The following is a 24,154-nucleotide window of genomic DNA, read 5'->3' as shown; positions in this document are numbered from 1 at the left end:
ACAGGATTCAAACAATCTACCATAACTCTTTGACAGAAAACAACAAAAAAAAAACATTTTGTGCTATTGTTTGATTATTGAATTATTATATGATATTGACTTAATGTTGAATATGTAACTTTTGTTAGTGTTTTCTGCTTTTGGCCTTTTCAGACTGGTACCAAGAGTGATTGTGTGAAGCGAATATTCAATTTCTAATCTTGCTCTGTAATTCATTATGTCACTGTCTCCACCATTAGGTAAATTCGCTAGAAATACATTAGCCAGAATACATGACAAGTGTTTCCCAATTGATAACAGCCAATCTACATGAGAAATCAGTTAGTAAATAAATAAATAAATAAAAATATAACTCAGCGAAAGGTGTATAGGGGATTATGTAGACTGCACTGCATTCATGCAAAACCAGTTTGTATCTGTTTGTTATAATTTAATCCTGTTTCATGTTTTATTCTAAATGCTATATTGCAATAAAGTCAAAATAACCTGTATGTGTGTGATACGTCATATTTATTTTTTTATTTTTTTATTTTTTATTTATTGACTGTGCATTGACATAGGCTAAATATTATTGTATTTAAAAACATTTAAAACAGATATTTACAAAGTGGTCTTTCATATGTATTTTAAAGGCATTAATTTTTCTTTTGATAGTTCATATGCTGTGGGTTCATTCTTGTGAAAAAGAACACTTAAATCTCTTATGTTCAGTAGTTTCTAAAGAATCAGGCATTGTTATATATATTATATATATTCTGGTTTTAAACACTGAAAATTGCTCCATCTGCTGGCTACTTATGACAATTTCTCATGGTCATTGTTGATATTGCAATATTATTGATCTCCCTTTAACACAAAATAATGGTCAGGATAAGCATCTTATTAAAATTTACATGTCATTAAATGGCTAAAGATGTTCAGCAGTATTGATAAGACAAAAGCTGTAAGCAACAGAAGAGACTACAGTCAGTAAAAGATAACTTTATTTAGTCTGGGGCACATCTGTGTTACATCAAATTGTTAATGTTATAAAATACAAACCAACGTTTCAAAATAGAAGCAATGTTGCTTTTAAGTTTGCTTTTGCACACGTCACCTTTAATAATTACTCTCGTTTATACAGCAACATCAATTGCTAACAAGAATGTGACAAAACAATAATATATTTCATTTTAAGAGTTAGATTAAAGGTAGACACAATAAACATACACTAAGTGCAGAGGACGGAAACCACACAGAAAAAAAGCAGAAACAGCCAATTAAGACAGTTGGATTAATGCTTCTTGTTAGACAAGTCATTATGTTTAATGTCAACGGCATAGTAATATTGCACCGTTTGAGATGTTGACCACTACCTAATACTGCAGGAATCAGTGGACTGGTCCAAATGGATTGCTCGGTTTAATTTAAAGTGCACATCAATGGGGTTCAAGTTGCTTGTCATTGACCCTGCGGACTGTGACACACTGTTTTTGTATTACTTTGCTCAACTTTGCTGATAAGAGTAATTGCACCCAATTCACATCTCCGATTGGTTAAGTCTCAAGAGCAATCTAAACTGGAACGGAAAGCTAATACTGTGAATAGGTATTCATTATTTAGATTTTGGCCCCTTTACAGGTACACAGATCCTCTGACTGCATCTCCAGGGGCTACAGGAACAGGGTTACAGTTTGCAGCTTAAAGCTGTACTGTATACAATTCCCTTATATAATTCACAAAATGCCCTCTGTGGGCTTTGTTCAGTCATCAGTAAATGTTTTGATTTTTAAGGAACACTTTAGGAGTCAGTACAAATTCAGTTGAGACATTTACACACACCTACATACACACACAAACAAAGTCGCAGGGCAGACACTGATCACTTGCCCCGGTGTGTATTATTCAGTCCAGCATCAGCATAATGCCAGTTACTCATTTAGATAGGGTGAAAGGATGGGAAGAGCACAAAGGACAAGGACACAGGTTAGAGGCCAAGAGAAAAGTAAATGAGAGTAAACAGAGTAAAAGAGTTGATAACGACAGTGGATGGGTTGTGGAGACACAGGACAGGACAACAGAAGTCTAACATCTGTTAGTGTGAAAGTTATGCCTTTTCTAATTTATTTATTTTTCGTTCATTATTAATTTTCACACACGTTGTGAATAAATAATTCTCATTTGTCTTCACATCAAAAATACAATCCTTTACTCTCTTAACAAAAGAGTTTGACATCAACCAATAGTAAGGTTTTCATTTAAAAACAACCGCCCGAGTCCCTCGAGCAATGTAAAGATTGGTCACATTCAAAACATGTACCATTAAAATGTCTCACATTTACATTAGCACCCTTGCACACATTTTCATACATAAGCACACAACATATGGACACTTATATATATCTATCATGAGAATTTATATATATATATATATATATATATATATAGTATATAGTATTTCAAAAGTCACTTATCTAATTTCTGTTACTCTGTTACCATGTGGAAAGAAAAGGTGCAAACTCCAACATGAGGGGGAAAATCTAGTCTATTGTAAGTGTCTTTAACAGCAATAGACAAAATACTGCCAATTTTTCCCTTGTCTATCACAACACTGTCGAGTGTAACATAATGAAAGTTCTAAGATGCAAGTTTCTACTTTAGATCCTCTCAGTGCTTTAAGTGGATTTGAACGGTTAGTTTTTGATAAAAGAATGGTTAGTAATTCTTGCCATGTTACTTTAAGTAGGATTTGTGTCTCCTTCCTAACAAAAACTGTGTGCAAAGACCACGCCAATGGATTCAGAAGTCAAGGAATCCACGATGGACACAAAGTCACTCTTGATCCAAAATGTAATTCAAATTGTGTGTTTAACATTTGTTCCTCGAACAATCCCAGGTCTGTGTGCAGATTACAGTACACACACAAAAGCCTTCTACATGGATTACAGGAATGTGTGGTGTAATCAGTACTGGTCATCCCATCATTGACCATGTGAGCAACAGGATCAGTTAACACTGTGAGCAAGTGCTGAGCAGAGTTCGAACAAAGCATTCTTATGTTCATTATAAGCTGAAGACAACCTGTGTCACTTCCCTGTAGGTATGTGAAAGTGGAAATGATGACATGTTCCCTCCAATGGAGAGGCATTAGAGATATCCCATACACACTGGACTGTACTGGACTGGGGGAAGAAGTGTTGTTGTCCTGCTGGTGGGCATCACCAATGCATTCCCTCAGTAGAACCCTTAAAAGGTGAGTTTCTGACATGTGTTTGTGCTAACCTGAGTAAAAAAAACCTCACATTTGTGATTTGGTCATGAACTTTTGGGGAGACATATTGTCTAGTCTGCATCGGTTTAAGTTTCAATTCATAAATGTATCTGAAATGTTGGGAGCATCTGGAAAATTGTCAACATAAAAGAATGTTTCTCTGTTTAGCCTGTGCACTACAAGGAGTTCACCACTAAAGCCCTGTCCTCTTAAATATTTCAGGAATGTAATTAATTCCAGTGAAAATCTATGTTTTGATTTGACAGTCATTTTATATCCCTGAAGAATTTCCTCTTACGTCCTTTATTCAGTACGTCTTGATAAGAACATTCCATATTCTGTCCTAACATCACACCTACTGGTCATTGCTGTGCTACAAAACGAGCACATCTTCAAAAGGACAAATGTCCCTATATTTCTTTTCATCTGAGAGACCTATACAGCCATCAATCTGTATGTCCAACAATCCATCTGGTGATCAAAACATCCATATATTCCTTCATCCATCATTCATATATTACTAAAATCTTTCGGAATCCCTCTGCGTGTCTCTGGGGCTCAGATGCGACCATTGCCATGACTACTGCCACGTCTGGAGGACAGGCCGTGAGAGGTGTACTGACCATCAGAGGTCAAGGTCAGGCCACACGCCTCCCCAGCCAATGCCAGCTGCCTCAGAGTATCCAAAGCATCTACCTTAGCACTGCGCAGGAGATCACACTGACCCTGAAAATGAGAGAGATATGGATTATATGAACTGGGTTTAAAATGAAGTTTGTTTGTTTGTTCCATAATTTGTCTGTGGTGACTTTTATTCAAATTTTATTAAGGACAATGGGGAGTGACAGCAGAATGGCCGATAATTTAAAACTTAATTTAAATCTAATCTTAAATTTGGAATTTGTTGAAAGTAACACTGTCCAACAGCAACACTAGTGGATTCATGGTTTGGAGGGAGCCAGTGTCTCTCTTTTACTTTCCTTGATCTTGTTGTGTTCTCAGTGAAGTCCTAAAAGTCACATAAGAGGAGGCAGTGTCTCCTTAGGGGCCGTACAGACAGAGAGTGTTCTTGCGTTTATAAAAGCTAGATGCAGCAAAACAGTTGTAAGTTATTTTTAACTTGACACGCCATATTAAAAATACGGTGCTCCCGTGCAAGACGCTGAAAAAACAGCAAGTGATATTTAACAGACAAAGATGTCTGTCTAGTGCATGGTTATATAGAAAATAATTAAAAACAGTGCAGAGACACAAAAACAAATAGGTTGATTACCTTGTCAATGTGATAATGTCCACCAATAATTTTTGCAAATTGGCCTGAATGGGTCAAACTTGTGGGAATGGACTACTTACAGCGACGTAATTTAAATAAATAATTGCTTGAAAGCTCACACTCAAAAACCTAATCAGAATTTGAATTGGTTTCAATAAATAGTAAGTTAATAAAATAGAAAATTACTATTATAGTATTGTAAGTGTAAGGTAAATGACGTTCCATTTGCCTTGTACCTGGAAAATGTGTTCGCATCAAATGGGCATGAAACATCAGTTTACTTTAGACTGAAAAAACAAACGAACCCAGAGAGGTGACTCATTTCAGAAGTCCACCACACAGCATGTATAAGGTCAAACAACTTCATTTTGGAGATAAAATTTCAAAACAGCAGAAGCCTTTTTCTTGCCTAAAAAAACATCATCCAAAACTTCAAGGCTATTTGAAGGAGGAAGGGAGAGGAGAGAGCTCACGCTATTTACCTTCAGCACAGTGATGTTCCAAGTGAAACTTTCCACAGCTTTACTCTGTTTACGGCCTTTCAAATTTTCCTTCTCCCCTAACCTGGCTAGGTCTTCATGAAACATCATTCCTGAAAGGACATATCAAATAAAACATACACATAAACAACATATTCTTCCTATTTTTCTGACAGTAACAGAGCATCAGATTTTTAAAATGCCACTTATGGTATGAACATGATTCTCCAGGAACTGAGCTGCCAAATAATGGATGCTATGTATTTGTTCATCCTCGTGTTAGATAATATTGTGCTTCCCTTTATGAATTTTGTCTTGGCCTTTGTAAGCTGCCTTTTCATTCTAAATCTGTTACTTTCTGTGCTCTCTTTCTCTCTCATTTCAAAAATGTATCCTCATAAGGACATGGAGACAAAGTATTTTGACTGAAATGCCTCAGATATGTGTAATTCCAGGGGAAAATGTGTGTGAGAGAAATGAGGTAAAAGTGTGTAAAGTTGGGAAGGCAAGTAAGGATCCTCTATTACTTGAAGTAACCGTTTAAACAAAATACTTAAGTGGTCTTACGAAATGGAATGCTAATTCTAATGGCTAATGGAATTCCACAGAAGAAAGAAAGTAAAATTGGTTTGGAAAGACATTAGTAAAAGTTAGGGTAAAGGATGGAGGAATTTACATTTTAAACATAAAATTGTAATCCTTTAACCCGTGAACGCATATCTCAGGTCTTTAGTGACCCGGGACTCATTCCAACCCCTTTACATCATCCATTTTTTGGAGTTGTACCCACACCTCTTTAGTATTCCTTAATCTTTCTCTATAAATAATGTAAAAAAAATAAATAAAAAAAATATATTTTATAAATAATTATAAAAAAATATACATTTTTATAATGGCTTAAGTGTCAAAAGTGTATAGGGTAATTATTGTTTGTTTTTTTGCACTTCCATAAATTATATTTTTATGATTATTTCATGCCTATATAAGTTTACTATCACAGGATTTCTATTTCTTTGTTTGTTACAAGAGAAATTAGTACTATATACATACAAATGACTACTATATCAAATAGATTTTCTGTGCAACAATGGTGAATTATGTGCATCCCATATGCCTGTACACATAATATACATGCTATTTCTTACTCAAGCTGGCGCTGTTTTTCAGTGACTGACTTGATTTACATTTGACATTGCCATTTGGTGAAGAAACAACATTAAAGTAAACTACAGCAAGTACAACACATGAAATTGTAATTTGGGTGTACTACCGAAATTATGTAAGTTGTGCATCTATTTAGACTCAATAAATGCATGAGAAAATACATATGTGTATCTTATGTGTTATGTGTATCTCAATATGTGTTTGACAGCCAGTTTCTCTCATGAAATTTCAGTGTGAAAGTAATGAATCCTGTTCTAGATTTGTCCTGATTTGTTGCAATATCTCTAATATACACTGGTGGCCGAAAGTTTAGAATAATGTACAGATTTTGCTGTTTCAGAAGGAAATTGGTACTTTAATTCACCAAAGTGGCATTCAGCTGACCACAAAGTATAGTCAGGACATTACTGATGTAAAATACAGCACCATTACTATTTGAAAAAAGTCATTTTTGATCAAATCTAGACAGGCCCCATTTCCAGCAGCCATCACTCCTACACCTTATCCTTGAGTAATCGTGCTAAATTGCTAATTTGGTACTAGAAAATCACTTGCCATTATATCAAACACAGTTGAAAGCTCGTTAAATGAGGCTTAACATTGTCTTTGTGTTTGTTTTTGAGTTGCCACAGTATGCATTAGACTGGCATGTCTTAAGGTCAATATTAGGTTAAAAATGGCAAAAAAGAAACAGCTTTCTCTAGAAACTCGTCAGTCAATCATTGTTTTGAGGAATGAAGGCTATACAGTGCTTGAAATTGCCAAAACAATGAAGATTTCATACAAAGGTGTACACTACAGTCTTCAAAGACAAAGGACAACTGACTCTAACAAGGACAGAAAGAGATGTGGAAGGCCAGATGTACAACTAAACAGGAGGATAAGTACATCAGAGTCTCTAGTTTGAGAAATAGACACCTCACATGTCCTCAGCTGACAGCTTCATTGAATTCTACCCGCTCAACACCAGTTTCATGTACAACAGTAAAGAGAAGACTCAGGGGTGCAGGCCTTATGGGAAGAATTGCAAAGAAAAAGCCACTTTTGAAACAGAAAAACAAAAAGAAAAGGTTAGAGTGGGCAAAGAAACACAGACATTGGACAACAGATAATTGGAAAAGAGTGTTATGGATCTTAACCCCATTGAGCTTTTGTGGGATCAGCTATTAATGTCCTGACTATATATTGTGATCAGTTGAATGCCACTTTGGTGAATAAAAGTACCAATTTCTTTCCATAAGAGCAAAATCTGTATATTATTCCAATCTTTTGGCTGCCAGTCTATGAAAAATAAAACAAAAATATATCAAAATATATTTTATTCTTTTATTTTCTTAACTATTAACTTGAAAATATTTTTGAACATTTAACGCTTTTTGTAGATCCATTTGTGATAGATATAAATGTCAGGTATCTAAAGACCTGAATATGTATGAGTGTTTGGTGAAATTCTGAAAGCTCCACACACTGTTGGAAAGAAGATCCCATATTCATTTATTATAATTTAACAGCAGCCACAATAACCATATAACTACACTGTACTTCTTCATACGATACCATTTTATGTAGCCTTGGTGGAATACAACATGTCAAAACAATTTTATGAGGGTATTTTCTAAAACTTTCATCTTAAAAGGCAATGATTTAAAGTGTCGATAGGGGACTTTGTGTGTTGTGGAGTCCAGGAACTTCTTTGAATGCAAATTTTTGAACTTTGTGAAGTGTTTCTCAAGCATCCTCATGGGGCCTCACTGAAACGACATTTGGCTGAAAGACAAAGATTATTCATCCTTCTCTCATCTTGTCTTCATCCTGTTCTCCCCCCTTGCCACCTGTACTCACCTGCCTTTTGCACTTGTGCGATTCGCTCCTGCACTCCATCTGCATTCTCAATCAGCTGCTTGTTGGCCGAGATCATCTGAGAAGGATGCAGACAAGACCAAGATTATGATCTGCTCATATATGCAAACACACACACATTTGATTTTCTGTGATGTTTGCACTAAGATTCCAATATGAACACAAACATTTCTCATCAAAGTACAGAGTATATATCAAAGTATATCTCATCAAAATGTAGCTCTTATACTATTTTTCCTAAGCAATTTTAGGAGAAACATCTGCGACCAAATTTATACTTAAACAAAACACAACTGGAAACTCCATTATATCTCCTGAACTATGTAAAAGTAATCTTTGAGCAATAAATTTCCTTCTGGCAAGACCCTCGCTGCACTCTCCCACAGTGAAGATATTTATAAAATGTAGTCCTGCTCATTATACCCATCTCAAACACACAGCAGAATTCTTCATGTCAACCCTCAGGAAGAAACAGAGACAGAGAGAGAGTGCAAGCCCACGACTGGAGAAGAGGAGGAGAATGGTTACTATTGCTTCAGATAATATCTTCCTCAATCCAATGCACCTATTCTAACTGACGAACTCCCACACACACATACATACATGTATACATATAAGTGTGGGATGGCTGAAAATACCGGTTAAAAGACAAATGGCATTGTAATACCATCCAGATTAGTTAATGTCACATTATGTAATAAAAGGAGATCCGATTAATATATTAAAGTGTTTTGTTAATGTTTCACATCAATATGATATAGAACTTATATGCCACAGAGCATATGCCATATTTAATTTGACACAAATGAAAATGAGGCTGTGAGGGGTTTGAAGCATTGTACGGTTGTGTACTTTGGTGTTGATTGTTCAGCCGAAAACTCACAGAAATTTTTTCTGATAAATATCCAGAGGACAAAAAAAAAAAAAAATCAGGAAAAGATACAGCAGGTCACATTTCATTTTTACATCCAAAGACATTTACAGAACAACATATTGATCAGACTCTTCTTCTATCTCTTACAGCCTGGTTCATTCAAAAAAAAAAAAATGTAAAAAAAAAAAAAAGAAAGTTGTTTGGATTTGATCTAGTCTTGTATGAATTTAAAATTGTCAAATCCACTAGTTAAAAATATGTAAAAAAAAAAATAAATAAATAAATAAAATCATAATTTAAATTATGTTGAGGCAATGTTTTTAGCTTTTGACCAATCACTTGTTATTGCAATTGTACAGATTTGTGAGCTCATAGTTTCATCTAAAGGAGACAACATCTTGCACATGAGTTTTGAAACAAGCATTTTTATAGGCATATGGGGTACTAAACATCCATAGATGGGTTAATTGACTGATATTCGGGTGTCTCCTATTGGACAATTATTTAATTGTTTGTTGCCCATTCATTTTATAATTAATGGCTTGTTTGCAGCCAACACTCAGTGTCAGGTGAGTATTTATTGTTCATATTTAATACTTCAACACAGTGTTCAATAATTGTGTTGCAGTAGCTCATTTGATTTAAGTAAATTGAACAAGCAGCAAACATAGAGTTAGTTAGTGTTTTCATATCAAATTAAATTAAGTGTCTAGTCTGACAAAGGTCCATGTTTCATATTACAGCAGTAAAATACTCTGTTTTAGAGCTGCTTTGTCAAGTGTTATTAAATTATATTGAGAGATCAGTGTGTGTGTGTGTGTGTGTGTGTGTGTGTGTGTGTGTGTGTGTGTGTGTGTGTGTGTGTGTCTCAGCAGACTCTAAACCCTATCTTTAAAAAAAAAAAAAGGTTTTATCAGCACATTAGTAATGCCTGAGAAATTTAGCAATAGCATAATTTGTTAACATTCAAAAATGTCTTCCTTCCATATGCTGTGTCTGTTATTATACAGAGCCTCGCCAATTACACAAAACATACAACAATCATGCATCATTAAAACAGCCTACGTAAATGTGTGTCTCTTACAGTGTCATAAACATTTAACAGTTTACGAGTGGCGTCAGTCAAGTTGCCCACAAGTTCCAGACATGGGTAACCATCCTTCAGAGTGAGCGTGGCCCCTGGGGGCCCATCTGGACTCTGCAACCTCGTGGCCAAACTCTGGATGCACTGCTTCAATGTGGCCACTGGGGGGAGCCCACACTGCTCTTTGAAAGCCATTGTTGCGCTCTACAGAAAGAGGAGAAAGTCACACTGGGTTACCACAAATATTTCAGATAAAGGGGTGCTCAAATACACAAATTGGGAAAAAACTTCTTTATCCATTTTAGCTCATTGTAAGCCCCTTAAAAAAAAAAGTGGCGGCATGTTAAAAGCACAGTTCAACCAGTGCACTTTTCTATTTGGGCAAATAATGTACACTTACAGCAGACAATTACAAGTGCAAGATCCACGAGAAAACAAGGGAGTCATTCAAACACTCATGACATTTAAATTAATTGAGAAAAGTGTAGAAATTAACAGAGTTCTGTAAAGCTACTGTCATGAGGCAAGATCAAAATAATGAACTTTCACTCCTGTATACAGACAGATAAACCTTTGCATTTAGACGGTTTTCTGTGTCTGCTTGGCTATCAAAGGTGTCAGCTTTTGGTCTGAATGGATGTTCAGCCTTTATCAAGTATTTCCTCTCATTACAGTGTAGCAGATAGACAGCCTGTTTCTATTTTCCACCTGACAGAGTTGCACACCCACAACCATGATTACCAAATCTATATGGGGATGTATGTATGAGTGAGTGTTATAGGTTATTAGGATGTATATCTATGTTTATATGTATGTGAAAGTGTATTGGGGAGCACTGCATGGTTGGTCAGCTACAGTGGCAGATCTAGACATTTTTTCATGGGGTGGCATGCAGACTATGAGGGGTGGCAACACAAAAGCATGCACCCATGCATAGTTCTTATGGATCAAGGTACCAAGCTTCATTGCAACAAGTACTTGTTCATTAATTGGAGTCACTATCAAATTATAAATATCCATGAATTTGCAATACAACTGCATTTCCACAGGAACCACACATAGTAACCATTTTGCTACTGATTTGCCAACATAAAAAAATTTTTTTTTTAAAAATCTTCAGAGTACCAAGACATTGTCTATTAAACACATCAACAAATGTTCCTTAGCTTGACATACAACTGGCAATCTGGAACAAACTTCACCACATTATGCAGGCCAAATTGTTTTATTTTGTTAAGTGTACCCATGGATGGAGAGTGCATGCATACCCAATGTTATCCTGCTAATAAAATCCTGTAGGCCTATCAACTTTGTAACAGCTGAAATAAGACGTTTGAAAAGGAACATTAACACAAAGTTAGTTCAAAATAAAAATAAACTCTAGGAAAACTGTACTTTGGGTGGCAGTGCTACGAAACTCATGAATATGAATTATTTTATGCACAATAAAAGATTTTTAAATCCCCTATTTTGATAACCAGTCATTCTTAATGACCGATTCAAGCACTCAAATAGATATTTCATCTCTACATCTGCCACTATCAGTTTTCATATTTTGTCAGTAGATGAGCACATAGATCAGCATCAATTTAATCAAGAACATGACTGATTGGTCTAGTCTCTAGTGGTTACTTTTGCGTCTGGTTTTTAGAGGCTCTGGATTCTAATTCACCCAAATAAACCAAGATTGCATCTGTATGTCAGTGGATGAGTGTTACACTTTAAATATAAAATGCAATAAAAGATGCTGGGAGACGAGAATAGTGGAAACACAGACACATTTATTGACCATTCTGTATTTGAAAAAACAGCTACCTCCGAATTTAAGACAGTAACAACCACAAACTTTCCGCTCCAGCAGCGGGAATCTGTGCGAGAGCATCGGTGACAAAGATGGCATTATTTGTCGACATTTAACAAGACACTACACGTTTATAACCGAGAGAAAATGATACGAACCTTTACAGTCACAGTATTCCTCTGATGACGTCCGTTTCTTTTAAAGTTTGCAGCTTTGGAGCTTATCTGTATGTGCTTGATTCCATGCTCATGATAGCACTATGACTGTGGTCCCGCTCTGAAGACAGAACGTGCTACGATTGGTCAGAGTAATGTGGCCGTTATCTGATTGGCTTGAGCAGATGATGGGTGGAGTCCACCTATTTGTAGATGTGTGCAAATCTTGACGCTAGATTTGTTTCAAAATCGACAAATGCGTCTAGCGATCCGCAAATGCACAGGAAGCGATCCACAAATAAATGTGCACGATTCACAAATGAATGCTGGACAGAGTTGTGTTTGTGAGTTAAAAAATATATTTGTAAATATTTTATTTATTTGTGAATTCACTTTATTTTTGTGAAACTCCTAACATATATTTATAACTCTCATTCTTTTTATTTGTGAATTAATTTAATTTATTAAACAACAATTCCATCTCCATAATTAACAATCAGCTCACCTGTTTACCCCACACCTGAGAGCGATTAAGAGAGAGGGAGATAAAGACAAAACACACGCTCTACATACACACAAGTAATACGGCCGAGAAGGCCACCACAATGGGGGACATGTTTTGCTTTTCTATTTCCCGGAAAAGAGCGTGAGCTGCAGAAAAAACTGCTGACACTAAACGACACTGATAACAGCCATTTTATTTTATTAAAAATAACACATTCCAGCGTCGGATCACCAATTAAAACATACACAGATCAGATGAAATAGAAACTCCTACTCAAGAACTGAAGATGTTTCACCTGGATTATACACATACCTGATGAAAGTTATTTCAGAAAGTGCAATATATCAAATAATCATTCAGTGAAGACAAAAAAACGGAGAAATTAATCTCTTACCTCTTTTTTCTCCATGTATTTGTCCATATTGTTGTTGTGGTTGAGGAAATAAGCTCAAAAAACCTAAACCCGCGAGTACCCAAACACTGCACATGCGGTGCAGCAGCAAGTACGCGATTGGCTGCTGCTGTAACCCATCACGCCATTGGCCGCTTCTTTATCCAACACGAAACTGACCACTGATATACTTTCACATAATTGGCTGCCGCTGTAATCAATCACACTTTCAGTCTGTGTAGTCATTTGTGCGTCCGGTGAGAGTTGAGGCAGTTTGACATGAATAAATCCCTACACAATGTCAACATCTTACATTTATATTTGATACATTTGTATACCTATACTGGGGTGGCAGACAGGGTGGCAATGCCTTTTCTTAGGTTGGCATTTGCCACCATTTGCCACCCCGGTAGATCCGCCCCTGGTCAGCTATGAATAAAATGGACATTGTTTGTGATTTAATAATACTTGCAAAGAAACTATATTATACAGGAAAAAATGGAACGCAAATGCAGGCATAGAAGGACAAAGAGAATCCAGAAAGATATGCGAGTGTACAGCCCTGCTGAATAAATATAAGAATGTAATTGCATTAAGTAACAAAATATCAAACCAAATGGCAATTATTTTCAAGAAAGATAACAAATCCACTTTAAGCAAAACATTTCACAAAAAGAAGTTTATGTTTTGAACAATAAAATACATGTAGTTGATGTAGATGAAGAACACCTGTGGTTCCTCTGCTAAGGCACCTACTGTATAGGAACTACAGACTAATCCCACTTATTTTGCAACCAGATGGTTAAAAGTAATTGCAAAAATGTCTAAGAAATTGGTTCTGTGAAAATACATGCCCAATGGTTTGATATTTTGTTGTTTAGATGTAATAAAATTCACACATTGTGGCTTAAGTGTCCAAATATATTTTGGGGTTACTGTAGGCCACTAGTACCATCGTGGTACTGTAGTACCATTGTGAACACAGTAATTATGGGTTCAGAGTAACTCTCTCTCTCTTCTTCAACACACTCCTGTGGCATCTGATCCTGTCCTATCTGTCACCAGAACCGGGACTTTTCCCGGTGGGCCTGCCGCGAAACGGGGCTGAACAGCTGAACACCTCTCAACAACTTTTTTTTATTTTTTTTTTAATTTATTTTTTTTTAATCCAGGGCCAATTTCTCTTCCCAGTCTGCCCATGCCTTACAGTCACCCTTAATGACTTCAGTCTAGGTCAGCAGAACAGTGTTTATGCTTGGTATTATTTCTAGGGTGTGCTAGAAATTCCAGATGAACACTGGACAGTTGTTTGTAGATTTTGCTGAGCATATGTTACTCAGTATAGTTACTTTTACAAGCAGGCCCTCTCAAAAAGTAAAACCGAGAAATGGTAAGTAAAACTAAGCTTTGGTTTCACAACTGATGGCAATGCTCCAATGTGGAGGTGTGGTATTCTGTGTCTGGTTTTTACTTGCCCAGAACTAAGACTTAAATGTTTCCAGAATTTCATGTCAACTGTAATGGCTGATTATTAAATAAGAAGGTCAGTATTTGTCAGTGAAAGACTGCAACTGATGCAAGTGATGAGGCCAGAAATCTCCAAGTCATAATAATGTGTACGGCTGTATACTCTCTAATTTCATTGCAAATATTACGTGTATCCCTTTCCTTATCATATGAGACATTTTCATTCTTTTCTTGCTCATTTTAAAAAGCCAAGTGTTGTGCTGCACATTTAAATGCACAATTACATTAACTACACATTTAAGTTAACCCATTGAACCACACAGTACATACCAATTATCTGTGCAATCCACTGAATAATGCTACACAAACTACAAACCATGTGGAAAGTGTTAACTAATACTATTCAAAAGGAAAATATGTGATAAAAACTAGATATAGAGCAGAAAAAGTGTGCAATGCATACATTTTAGCTATAATTATTTAGAGAGCAAAAAATACAGTGTATTTGTTTTGTTTATCTCATTATTTCTAAACCATTATATTCCAACAGCAGTTTGGACCAGCTATCAATCTGGATGGACCAGTTCCATCCTGGCCCTTTTCCGGCCTTGCGACCTCATCCATTTAAATTGAAGCACATTAGCAAAACTTTTAAATCTGCACACAGGACAACAGGTTATTTCACAGTTCAACTTCAGAAAAGTATCATATTCTATGATTCTCTTTAGTCTCAGTCAGCAACTTCACAGATCTGGCATTCATAATACAACACAATCACAGGTCTGTGCCTTGCCTAGTATTGAAACTGCCAGTGTTTTGTGTTGTCTAAACTTGTGAAACATGCCGACTCCCTTACCAGTGCATCTTCTCGCAGATCTGTAGCCTCTCGCAGAGGTGTGCTGGAGGAGCGGAAAGAGTCATCCAGCACTTTGATGCCCGTGTTTCGGAGGGTGACATACTCTCGTCCACGGCGCACTCCTCTCCTGACGGACAGACCTCGTCTCTGGGCCTTACCCCCACCTCTGCGGTTCGTGATGGCCACGTGTACAAACAGGCTGGCATGTGGCAAAGGGTCTCCAGCGAGGCCCAACAGGGGCACGTTGCGATAGCCAGGCTGAAGACACTCAAAGGCAATGGTGTACTGGCCAATGAAGTCATCACCAATATAATCATCATCCAGAACTACGAAACGTAGCAGGGCAAGCTCAGGCATGTTAACCTGAAAAGAGAAAACAGTGAGTGTATTTTTTGGTATCTTAAAGAGATAGTTCACCAAAACAAATAAACATTTTGTCATCATTTACTCAGTGTTACAAACTCGTTTGACTTTTTTTCTTCCTTTGAACTCAAAATGAGATGTTATGTAGAATGGGAAAAAAATGGAAACAGTAGCATCTGAGAATAATTTCATTTAAAGGAACAGTAGTTCACCCAAAAAAAAAATTTATTCTGTCATTATTCACTCACCCCATGTTGTTCCAAACCCATTTGTTCTAATTAATCATCACATAGATCATTTCCATACAAGTTTATGGCAACCTTGGGCTGTCAAGCTCCAAAAAGAATTTTTAAAAAAAGCCACTATAAATGTAGTCTTGTTTGCTACAATTTGGAGTCTTCTAGAGCCATATGATAGTTTTATGTATGGAACAGACTGAAAAATATGTAATTATTCTCCCAAATTAAATATGGTGCAGGTCTGCATGCAAAAGATGCAAAAGATAACAGCATAGTGGTTTGGAACATGATGATGGTAAATAATCACATAATTTTCATTTTGGGGTAAAACATAATCACATGTGTAAACATTTCAAAAAGATGAAAGCAAGGAGTGTGTTTGTGTGAGCATATTCATGTTCTGCAGATAGGGTATATACACAGCATGCACACACGCACACAAAACAAGACACAAAAGAGTTATGTTATATCATAGTGAGTGTGCATATTCATACTTCTAAGAAAAGGAGTGACAGAGAATTTCTGACAGAAAAACACATAGATAGCAAAGATTAAACATCTTAGCTTGTATAAGAGACACACACAGATGCCTAGACACAGCCCTGAGCAAATGAAAATAGCTCAATACAGGTGTGCAGCTTTTCAGAGAACCTGCTTCAAAATGACATGCACAAATATGCATGCATGCACAAATGGATGAAACCAACACAAATTGTATTTTTTAATTTTTTGGACGTGGTACTGCGGTAATACCATGTTTTTTTGGACATGTACAATGATAATACCATGTAATACCATGGTATTCTTGGAAGTAATTAGGAGTAGCATGTAAATAAATACCATGGTACATTAATAGTAATCATTCATTACCATGGTATCTAATACCATCACTGTACCATAGTACCACCATAGTAGTAAGGGTCATGCAAACATATAGCCCTATGGAAAAACATGTATAACACTTCAAACAGAGACACTGAGACCAGCATCGTTAAGGGCACATGGGCCCTCAGTGACTAATGTGTTTAGTGGAAAAGGCCACAGGAAGAGACGCAAAAGCATTCTCTCAGATCCCATCAGGGGATGTACACCTGCTCTTGTGTTTGTGTGTGTGTGTGTGTGTGTGTGTGTGTGTGTGTGTGTGTCTGGGGCTCAGTCTGATAGGTGTACCCACTCCCATGACTTATAATTGTATGACGTCTTCAAGCTCCAAGCAACAAGACACAAACAAACGTAAACAACAAGAGGCACACAATCCCAAAGGATAGAGAAAGTGTGGGCGTGAGTGATAAACAGTATTTACAATTTCACTCTCAAAAGCTCCTCTTCGTATAACCATATGGTACAGTCTTTGTATTAAATCACAATAGCAGAGATTTATATTTATATTTATATGAACTGTTTGTTTTCTTTTTATATTTTTTATTATTAGATTCTTACATTTCATGTAGAAATGTAGAAAAGGCCAATATATACTGTACAGTACTACTTATGGACTCTGGTTCAACAAAAATATACAAGTTGGAATGGCAGGGTGTTAATGGAGTGCCTGCAGGTATATCTTGTTGCCATGAACCAATATTCGGTAACACTTTACAATAGGTTTGTATTTGTTATAGCGATTAGTTAACATGATTTGACAATAAGCAACACTTTTAGAGCTTAACTTATTAAGATTAATAAGTTATTAATCTTGTTATTCATTTATAAGTTCTTAATTTAATAATGTTGGTTAATGTTTATTTTGATATTAAAAGTTGTATAGGTTAGTTAATGCATTATAAACAAACAATAAACAATAGTATATTTAGAAATCAATAAAGATTAATAAATGCAGCATTAATAGATGCAAAAATCTTGTTAATTGTTTGTTCAAGATACCTTATCAGGGTTCTCACTCTTTTCAAAGGACCATTTTCCAGGACATTTTATGTGCTCAACAGGTGTAATATTTAAACACATGATGTATATTGTGGTTATTGAATGGTTATTTTTTATTTTTTTAATTTATTACACACTTTCATTTTGAAGTGCGCAGATCATGCAGATTATATATTTCATTAAATCACAGCCTTTTGCAGTTTAATAATCACACTGGGATATATCGCAATTTTTATTTGATTTATTTAGGTATTCAAACTAGGGATGTGCAAAACTACCAGTTTTCATTATCGACTAGTCAGTGGGTTATCTGAACAACTAGTCTGTGTTAAGGAACCAATAAGAAACCAATAAAAGTATAATTAGGCTCTGTTAGGCTTACTGTTAAGTTCAGCAAGTTATCATGCAAAATGCTCTCCAATATGTGCACTCAATTAATTTGAGAATTGCGTCTGCCATTAAAATCACCACCACTAAAAATAGAAATGTTAGTAGTCGATCCTACTAACTCACTAGTAACGTCCCTAATTTAAACATTATTTTTCGTCCCAAATATGTCAAATTCCAAAACATACCGCGTTTTATAGCTAATGCCATTTTTACGACTGGATTAAGTGGTCCTGTCCCTTTTTTCACATCGTGGAAATTAAAGGGCCCTACATGTGGTAACCATAAGCAGACTCGGAACGTTTATTTACTATTGAAAATTAATTCACATCCCAAGGTGCATCACCACGCTACCACCTCGGGTTGTGAACTCATTAAAAAAAAAAAAAAAAAAAAATCAGCAGTCTGACCACCAAGGGTTGTCTAAGGTTTACAACTTAAGTGTTTTGTAGTTCAAAAAAACAGCAATATCCCGAGTCCCGATCGTTACCATGTTTCTGTACATGTAACAAAAACCATGTTTGCCACACAATCAAACATAAAATATTTTCCAGGACATTTAGGTATTTTTCTCATTTTCCATGACTGGAAAACTACATTGCAAAATCCTAGGATTTCCAGTTTTTCCAGAATGCGTGGTAATCCTGCTTATGCATTAACTAATGTTAATAAACAGAACCTTACTGTAAAGCGTTTCCCAGTATTCTTGAAAAAAAATGCACTCTTTTACCTTTCAAAAATTGAAAGCAACACTTTCAATTTTACACTTCTACACTGTCTAAATTCAAACTTTTTAACCTAATTCTCATTAGATGAATGAATGATGAATGAATCTCCTTAATTACTTGACACTGACTGTCTCCTGCAATCTCTCTTCACACTCAAGCTCTGTATGTTTAAGTGTGGTTTTCATTGCACTGGGTATCACAGGTAAAGCAGGTACCTAGACAAACCTTCATCTGCATCTCCTAATTGAAGCAGTCTACGTTTGTCTTGCAGGTGTAATTAGGTTCTACTAAAAGAAAGGTCAGATCATTGAAAAAGAATCACGCTGGTAGAAAATGGCACCCATTTATAGAGCAGCTTAATGAGTTATCTAGACTACAGATTTGAACTACAATCCAGGGCAAGAGCATTAGCATTAGCAGGCCATTAAGTTTTGATGGAGATCTTCCCTAATTAAAAATCTAAGAAGCATTGTGTTAAGTTGCACACACCTGTGTCACCCCAGTGCATCCTTGGAGACAGATTGCATGCATTAACCTTATTCACATTGTTGATCACAGGTCAGCAATACTCTATATATATATGACATGTATGTTATAGTTGCTAGCTCAGTAATGGCTAGTGCATGCAATGAAATCAAGGCAAATTCACAGCCAGTGAGAGCTTACGTTTTATGTTTGTCTTATCTATATAAAGAGTGAGCCTACATGCCGTTATTTTTGTTTCAACCTCTTGGGGAATTTTTTTTTTTTTTTTAAATCATAGCTTCAGTCTAGTTGAGAGCAGAATTAGCCTTTAGTGATTTTGTTTTGCTATTTGAAATCTGTTTGTGCCAAGCCCAGGCAGTACATTAATATTTTTGTTATAGTCACATAACAGCAATTTCATCTAACAGAAATAAAATATCACACCATGTTTTGGTATGAAATAGGGTTGCTCTGATACCAACATTTTGGCTTTGGTACAATACCAGCCCTGGTACCTTGGTATCGATACTAACTCAATGACATTTTGATGAAATTACACAGAAAATTACTTGTCTAAAAGAACTGCATAATGTCTTAGAGATACAAATTATGCCTTTTCTGTTTTAATTTTTCTGGATTCCATGTTAAATGTTTCAATTAAATGTTATAATCAAATTGTGTTTAATCAAATACATACTGTACAGTTTTAGTCAAATGAAAATATAATACTTTTCAACTATATATATATATATATATATATATATATATATATATATATATATATATATATATATATATATTATATACACACACACACACACACACACACACACAGTTGAAGTCAGAAGTTTATATACACCTTAGCCAAATACATTTAAACTCAGTTTTTCACAATTCCTGACATTTAATCGTAGAAAACATTCCCTGTCTTAGGTCAGTTAGGATCACTACTTTATTTTAAGAATGTGAAATGTCAGAATAATAGTAGAGAAAATTATTTCAGCTTTTAGTTCTTTCATCACATTCCCAGTGGGTCAGAAGTTTACATACACTTTGTTAGTATTTGGAGGCATTGCCTTTAAATTGTTTAACTTGGGTCAAAAGTTTTGGGTATCCTTCCACAAGCTTCTCACAATAAGTTGCTGGAATTTTGGCCCATTCCTCCAGACAGAACTGGTGTAACTGAGCTTCCTTGCTCACACACGCTTTTTCAGCTCTGCCCACAAATTTGCTATCGGATTGAGGTCAGGGCTTTGTGATGACCACTCCAATACCTTGACTTTGTTGTCCTTAAGCCATTTTGCCACAACTCTGGAGGTATGCTTGGGTTCACTGTCTATTTGGAAGACCCATTTTTGACCAAGCTTTAACTTCCTGGCTGATGTCTTGAGATGTTGCTTCAATATATCCACATCATTTTCCTTCCTCATTATGTCATCTATTTTGTGAAGTGCACCAGGCCCTCCTGCAGCAAAGCACCCCCACAACACGATGCTGCCACCCCCATTCTTCACGGTTGGGATGGTGTTGTTCAGCTTGCAAGCCTCACCCTTTTTCCTCCAAACATAACGATGGTCATTATGGCCAAACAGTTAAATTTTTGTTTCATTAGACCAGAGGACATTTCTACAAAAAGTAAGATCTTTGTCCCCATGTACAACTGTAGTCTGGCTTTTTTATGGTGGTTTTGGAGCAGTGGCTTCTTCCTTGCTGAGCAGCCTTTCAGGTTATGTCAATATAGAACTCGTTTTACTGTGGATATAAATAAGTGTCTACCTGTTTCCTCCAGCATCTTCACAAGCTCCTTTGCTGTTGTTTTGGGATTGATTTGCACTTTTCGCACCAAACTACGTTCATCTCTAGGAGACAGAATGTGTCTCCTTCCTGAGCGGTATGATGGCTGCGTGGTCCCATGGTGTTTATACTTGCATACTATTGTTTGTACAGATGAATGTGGTACTTTCAGGCATTTGGAAATTGCTCCCAAGGATGAACCAGACTTGTGAAGGTCCACAATTTTTTTCTGAGGTCTTGGCTGATTTCTTTTCATTTTCCCATGATGCCAAGCAAAGAGGCACTGAGTTTGAAGGTAGGCTTTCAAATACATCCACAGGTACATCTCCAATTCAGTACACCTCCTATCAGTAGCTAATTAGCTAATTAAAGCTAATTAAACGCTTGACATCATTCTCTGGAATTTTCCAAGCTGCTTAAAGGCACATTTAACTTGTAAACTCCTGACCCACTTGAATTGCGATATAGTCAATTAAAAGTGAAACAATCTGTCTGTGAAAAATTACTTGTGTCATGCACAAAGTAGATGTCCTAAACGACTTTCCAAAACTATAGTTTGCTAATATTAAATCTGTGGAGTGGTTAAAAAATGAGTTTTAATGAATTCAACCTAAGTGTATGTAAACTTCTGAATCCAACTGTATTTATATATGATTATGTATATGATTATATATATATACACATACACTGCTGTTCAAAAGTTTGGGGTCACTTGACTGAAATGTTTCTCATGATCTTAAATACCTTTTGATCTGAAGGCATATTCTTAAATGTTTCAAATGAGCTTTGTAGACAAAAATATAATTGTGCCAACATATTAATTGATTTCATTACAAAACTAAAATTGTATATAAAAAAAAAGGTTTTTGAAATGGATGACCAAATGATAAAGAAAATCAGCCAATAAGTGCCAGGCATAGATGGGAACTCCTTCATTACTGTTTAAAAAGCATCCCAGGGTGATTCCTCAAGAAGTTGGTTGAGAAAATGCCAAGAGTAAATTTCTGCAAATTCTAGGCAAAGGGTGGCTACTTTGAAGATGTTAAAATATAACATAGTTTTGATTTATTTTGGATTTTTATAGTCACAATAATTCCCAGTTCCATTTCTGTTATTACATAGTTTAGATGACTTTACTATTGTTCTAAAATGTGAAAAAAAATAAATAAATAAATAAAATAAAGAATAAGTAAGTGATCCTAAACTTTTGACCAGTAGTGTGTGTGTGTGTGTGTGTGTGTGTGTGTGTGTGTGTGTGTGTATGTATATATATATATATATATATATATATATATATATATATATATTATTTTTGTATAAAAAATTAAGATGCACAACAGAGCTTTACAGTATTAATGAATACATTAAATGAAAACAATCCTGATTTGATTACCTGAGGCAAAAGGCTGCCATGGCTGAATAACAACATGCTGATATTCAGTACACTTGCTTATGTGATATTGCTTACAGATAATAATATTTATAATATAACCATTTCATATTATATTATTGTTACTATGAGTATTATTGCGACTGCTTTGAATATTACACTTTTATACAGTAGTAATATTTTTTTGTCGTAATGTCTTCAATTTCACGCAGTCAGCTGAATAGTGCTCTCATTTCAGCGGGACTTTTATTTTGAAAGATCTTTGAAGTTCTTCCTGTTTGTGAAGAGTTCGTTATATCAAGCTACCCATGACTCGTGAGCTGAAATCTCTGAGTTGCAATGGAGAAAGAGTTCATTATAGAGTTTACAGCCATTTATACACTCAACACACTGATCTGTGGCTCTGCAGATGGATACAATTGAACACACTGCATGAAAATCAAGCATTCGTAGTGTGTGTTGCGTTTGTGTTCGTGTGTGTGTTCATGTGCGTGACTGTATGGGAGTGTTTGTGTGCATGCCTGTGTGTGTGTGTGTGTGTGTGTGTGTGTGTGTGTGTGTGTGTGTGTGTGAAGGAGATGACAGGGCAGAGAGGCGCCTCTTATTCATACTGTGGCGCGCAGCGCATGTGACTGTATATTTCATTAAATTACATCCTTCTGCTGTTTAATGATAACACTTGGCCATCTAGAGGCTTTTTTATTATTATTTTCAAATGGTCTTTGATTTCATCTCAAAACTCTCACCTTACATTAAATTTTGCTAATGGCAGCATACTTTTATATGGTACAGAAATTAACAACAAGATGATATCACACCATTTTTAATTTTTTGGTATCGTGATATTTTGTTAGTACCAGTATACCTTGCAACCTATATTACAACCTGCTGAGGGAGGTCATTGAGTTTATTTGTATGTGTAAGGACGCGTGTAAATGCATAACTGAGCTCATTCGGAACTGTGTTAATATTGCATGCAGTAGGTAATCAGTGTGTTCTGAGACATAGCTTAGTTGACTGGTTCTTTCATGGACTGAAGCATTCTGATTAAGACACATGAGAATGGACACTGGCCTAGAGACTGATAAACACAGAGAAGCTCAGAATAACCTTGCACATCACTGACTACACCACCTAACACATGGTCAAAAACCCAGGGGCAAGGTGTCAAGCGAAAGGTCTCATGTCTTCTGTCCCATCTTGGACAATCTTATGTCTCAATCTTATGGTCTTCCAAAATCATACTGTATACAGTGGCCCCAAAAAGTATTTGGACACTTAGGGCACACTTAAAACTGTATGTCTTTGCATTATAAAACAAAATATCAAACCAAGTGTCTTTTTTTAAAAGATAGCATATGCACACTAATCAAAACATAGCAAAAATAGAAGTTTGTTATGTTTCAAATGATAAAACAATAGCTATATCTTTCAAAATTATAACAAAGGTATCTGGACACTTTCTGGTTGTCAAACGTACTGGAATATGTCCATAGTTAATGTGATGAACTACTCCTGTGGTTACTCTGTAAGGAAACCTGTGTGAACTTGAGGGAAACTGACTTCATACATCCACTAAAATTACCTTGAGACCAGTTTCTTAAAAGTAATTGCAAACATGGAATTGCAGAAAAGGTCTAGCATCATTTGTTTGCAGATGCCATATGGTTTAATATTGTGTTATTTAATGCAATGAAATGAATACATGTTTTAATGGTGTCAAAATACTTCATGGGCCACTGTATGTA

The 24,154-nt window shown here is 35.9% G+C and overlaps 1 protein-coding gene across 3 annotated transcripts in view; it reads right to left on the bottom strand.

Moving 5' to 3' along the window:
• Positions 1 to 965: 965 nt before the first annotated feature.
• LOC127447475 (inactive phospholipase C-like protein 1) overlaps positions 966 to 24,154 on the bottom strand; it is a 181,199-nt gene continuing 158,010 nt past the window's right edge. For all 3 annotated transcript variants that reach the window (XM_051709378.1, XM_051709376.1, XM_051709377.1), the window contains 5 exons: positions 15,160 to 15,522; positions 9,985 to 10,188; positions 8,009 to 8,084; positions 5,006 to 5,115; positions 966 to 3,976 (listed from right to left, as the gene is read on the bottom strand). In XM_051709378.1, coding sequence (XP_051565338.1) covers positions 3,809 to 3,976; positions 5,006 to 5,115; positions 8,009 to 8,084; positions 9,985 to 10,188; positions 15,160 to 15,522 — 921 coding nt within the window. In that variant the 3' untranslated portion in view covers positions 966 to 3,808. The remainder of the gene's footprint in view (positions 3,977 to 5,005; positions 5,116 to 8,008; positions 8,085 to 9,984; positions 10,189 to 15,159; positions 15,523 to 24,154) is intronic.

This window comes from Myxocyprinus asiaticus, chromosome 10 (genome assembly GCF_019703515.2).
Source record: "Myxocyprinus asiaticus isolate MX2 ecotype Aquarium Trade chromosome 10, UBuf_Myxa_2, whole genome shotgun sequence".
Lineage (NCBI taxonomy): Eukaryota > Metazoa > Chordata > Actinopteri > Cypriniformes > Catostomidae > Myxocyprinus > Myxocyprinus asiaticus.
Note: the sequence above shows the minus strand (reverse complement) of the source record. Positions and strands in the feature narration are given on the sequence as shown.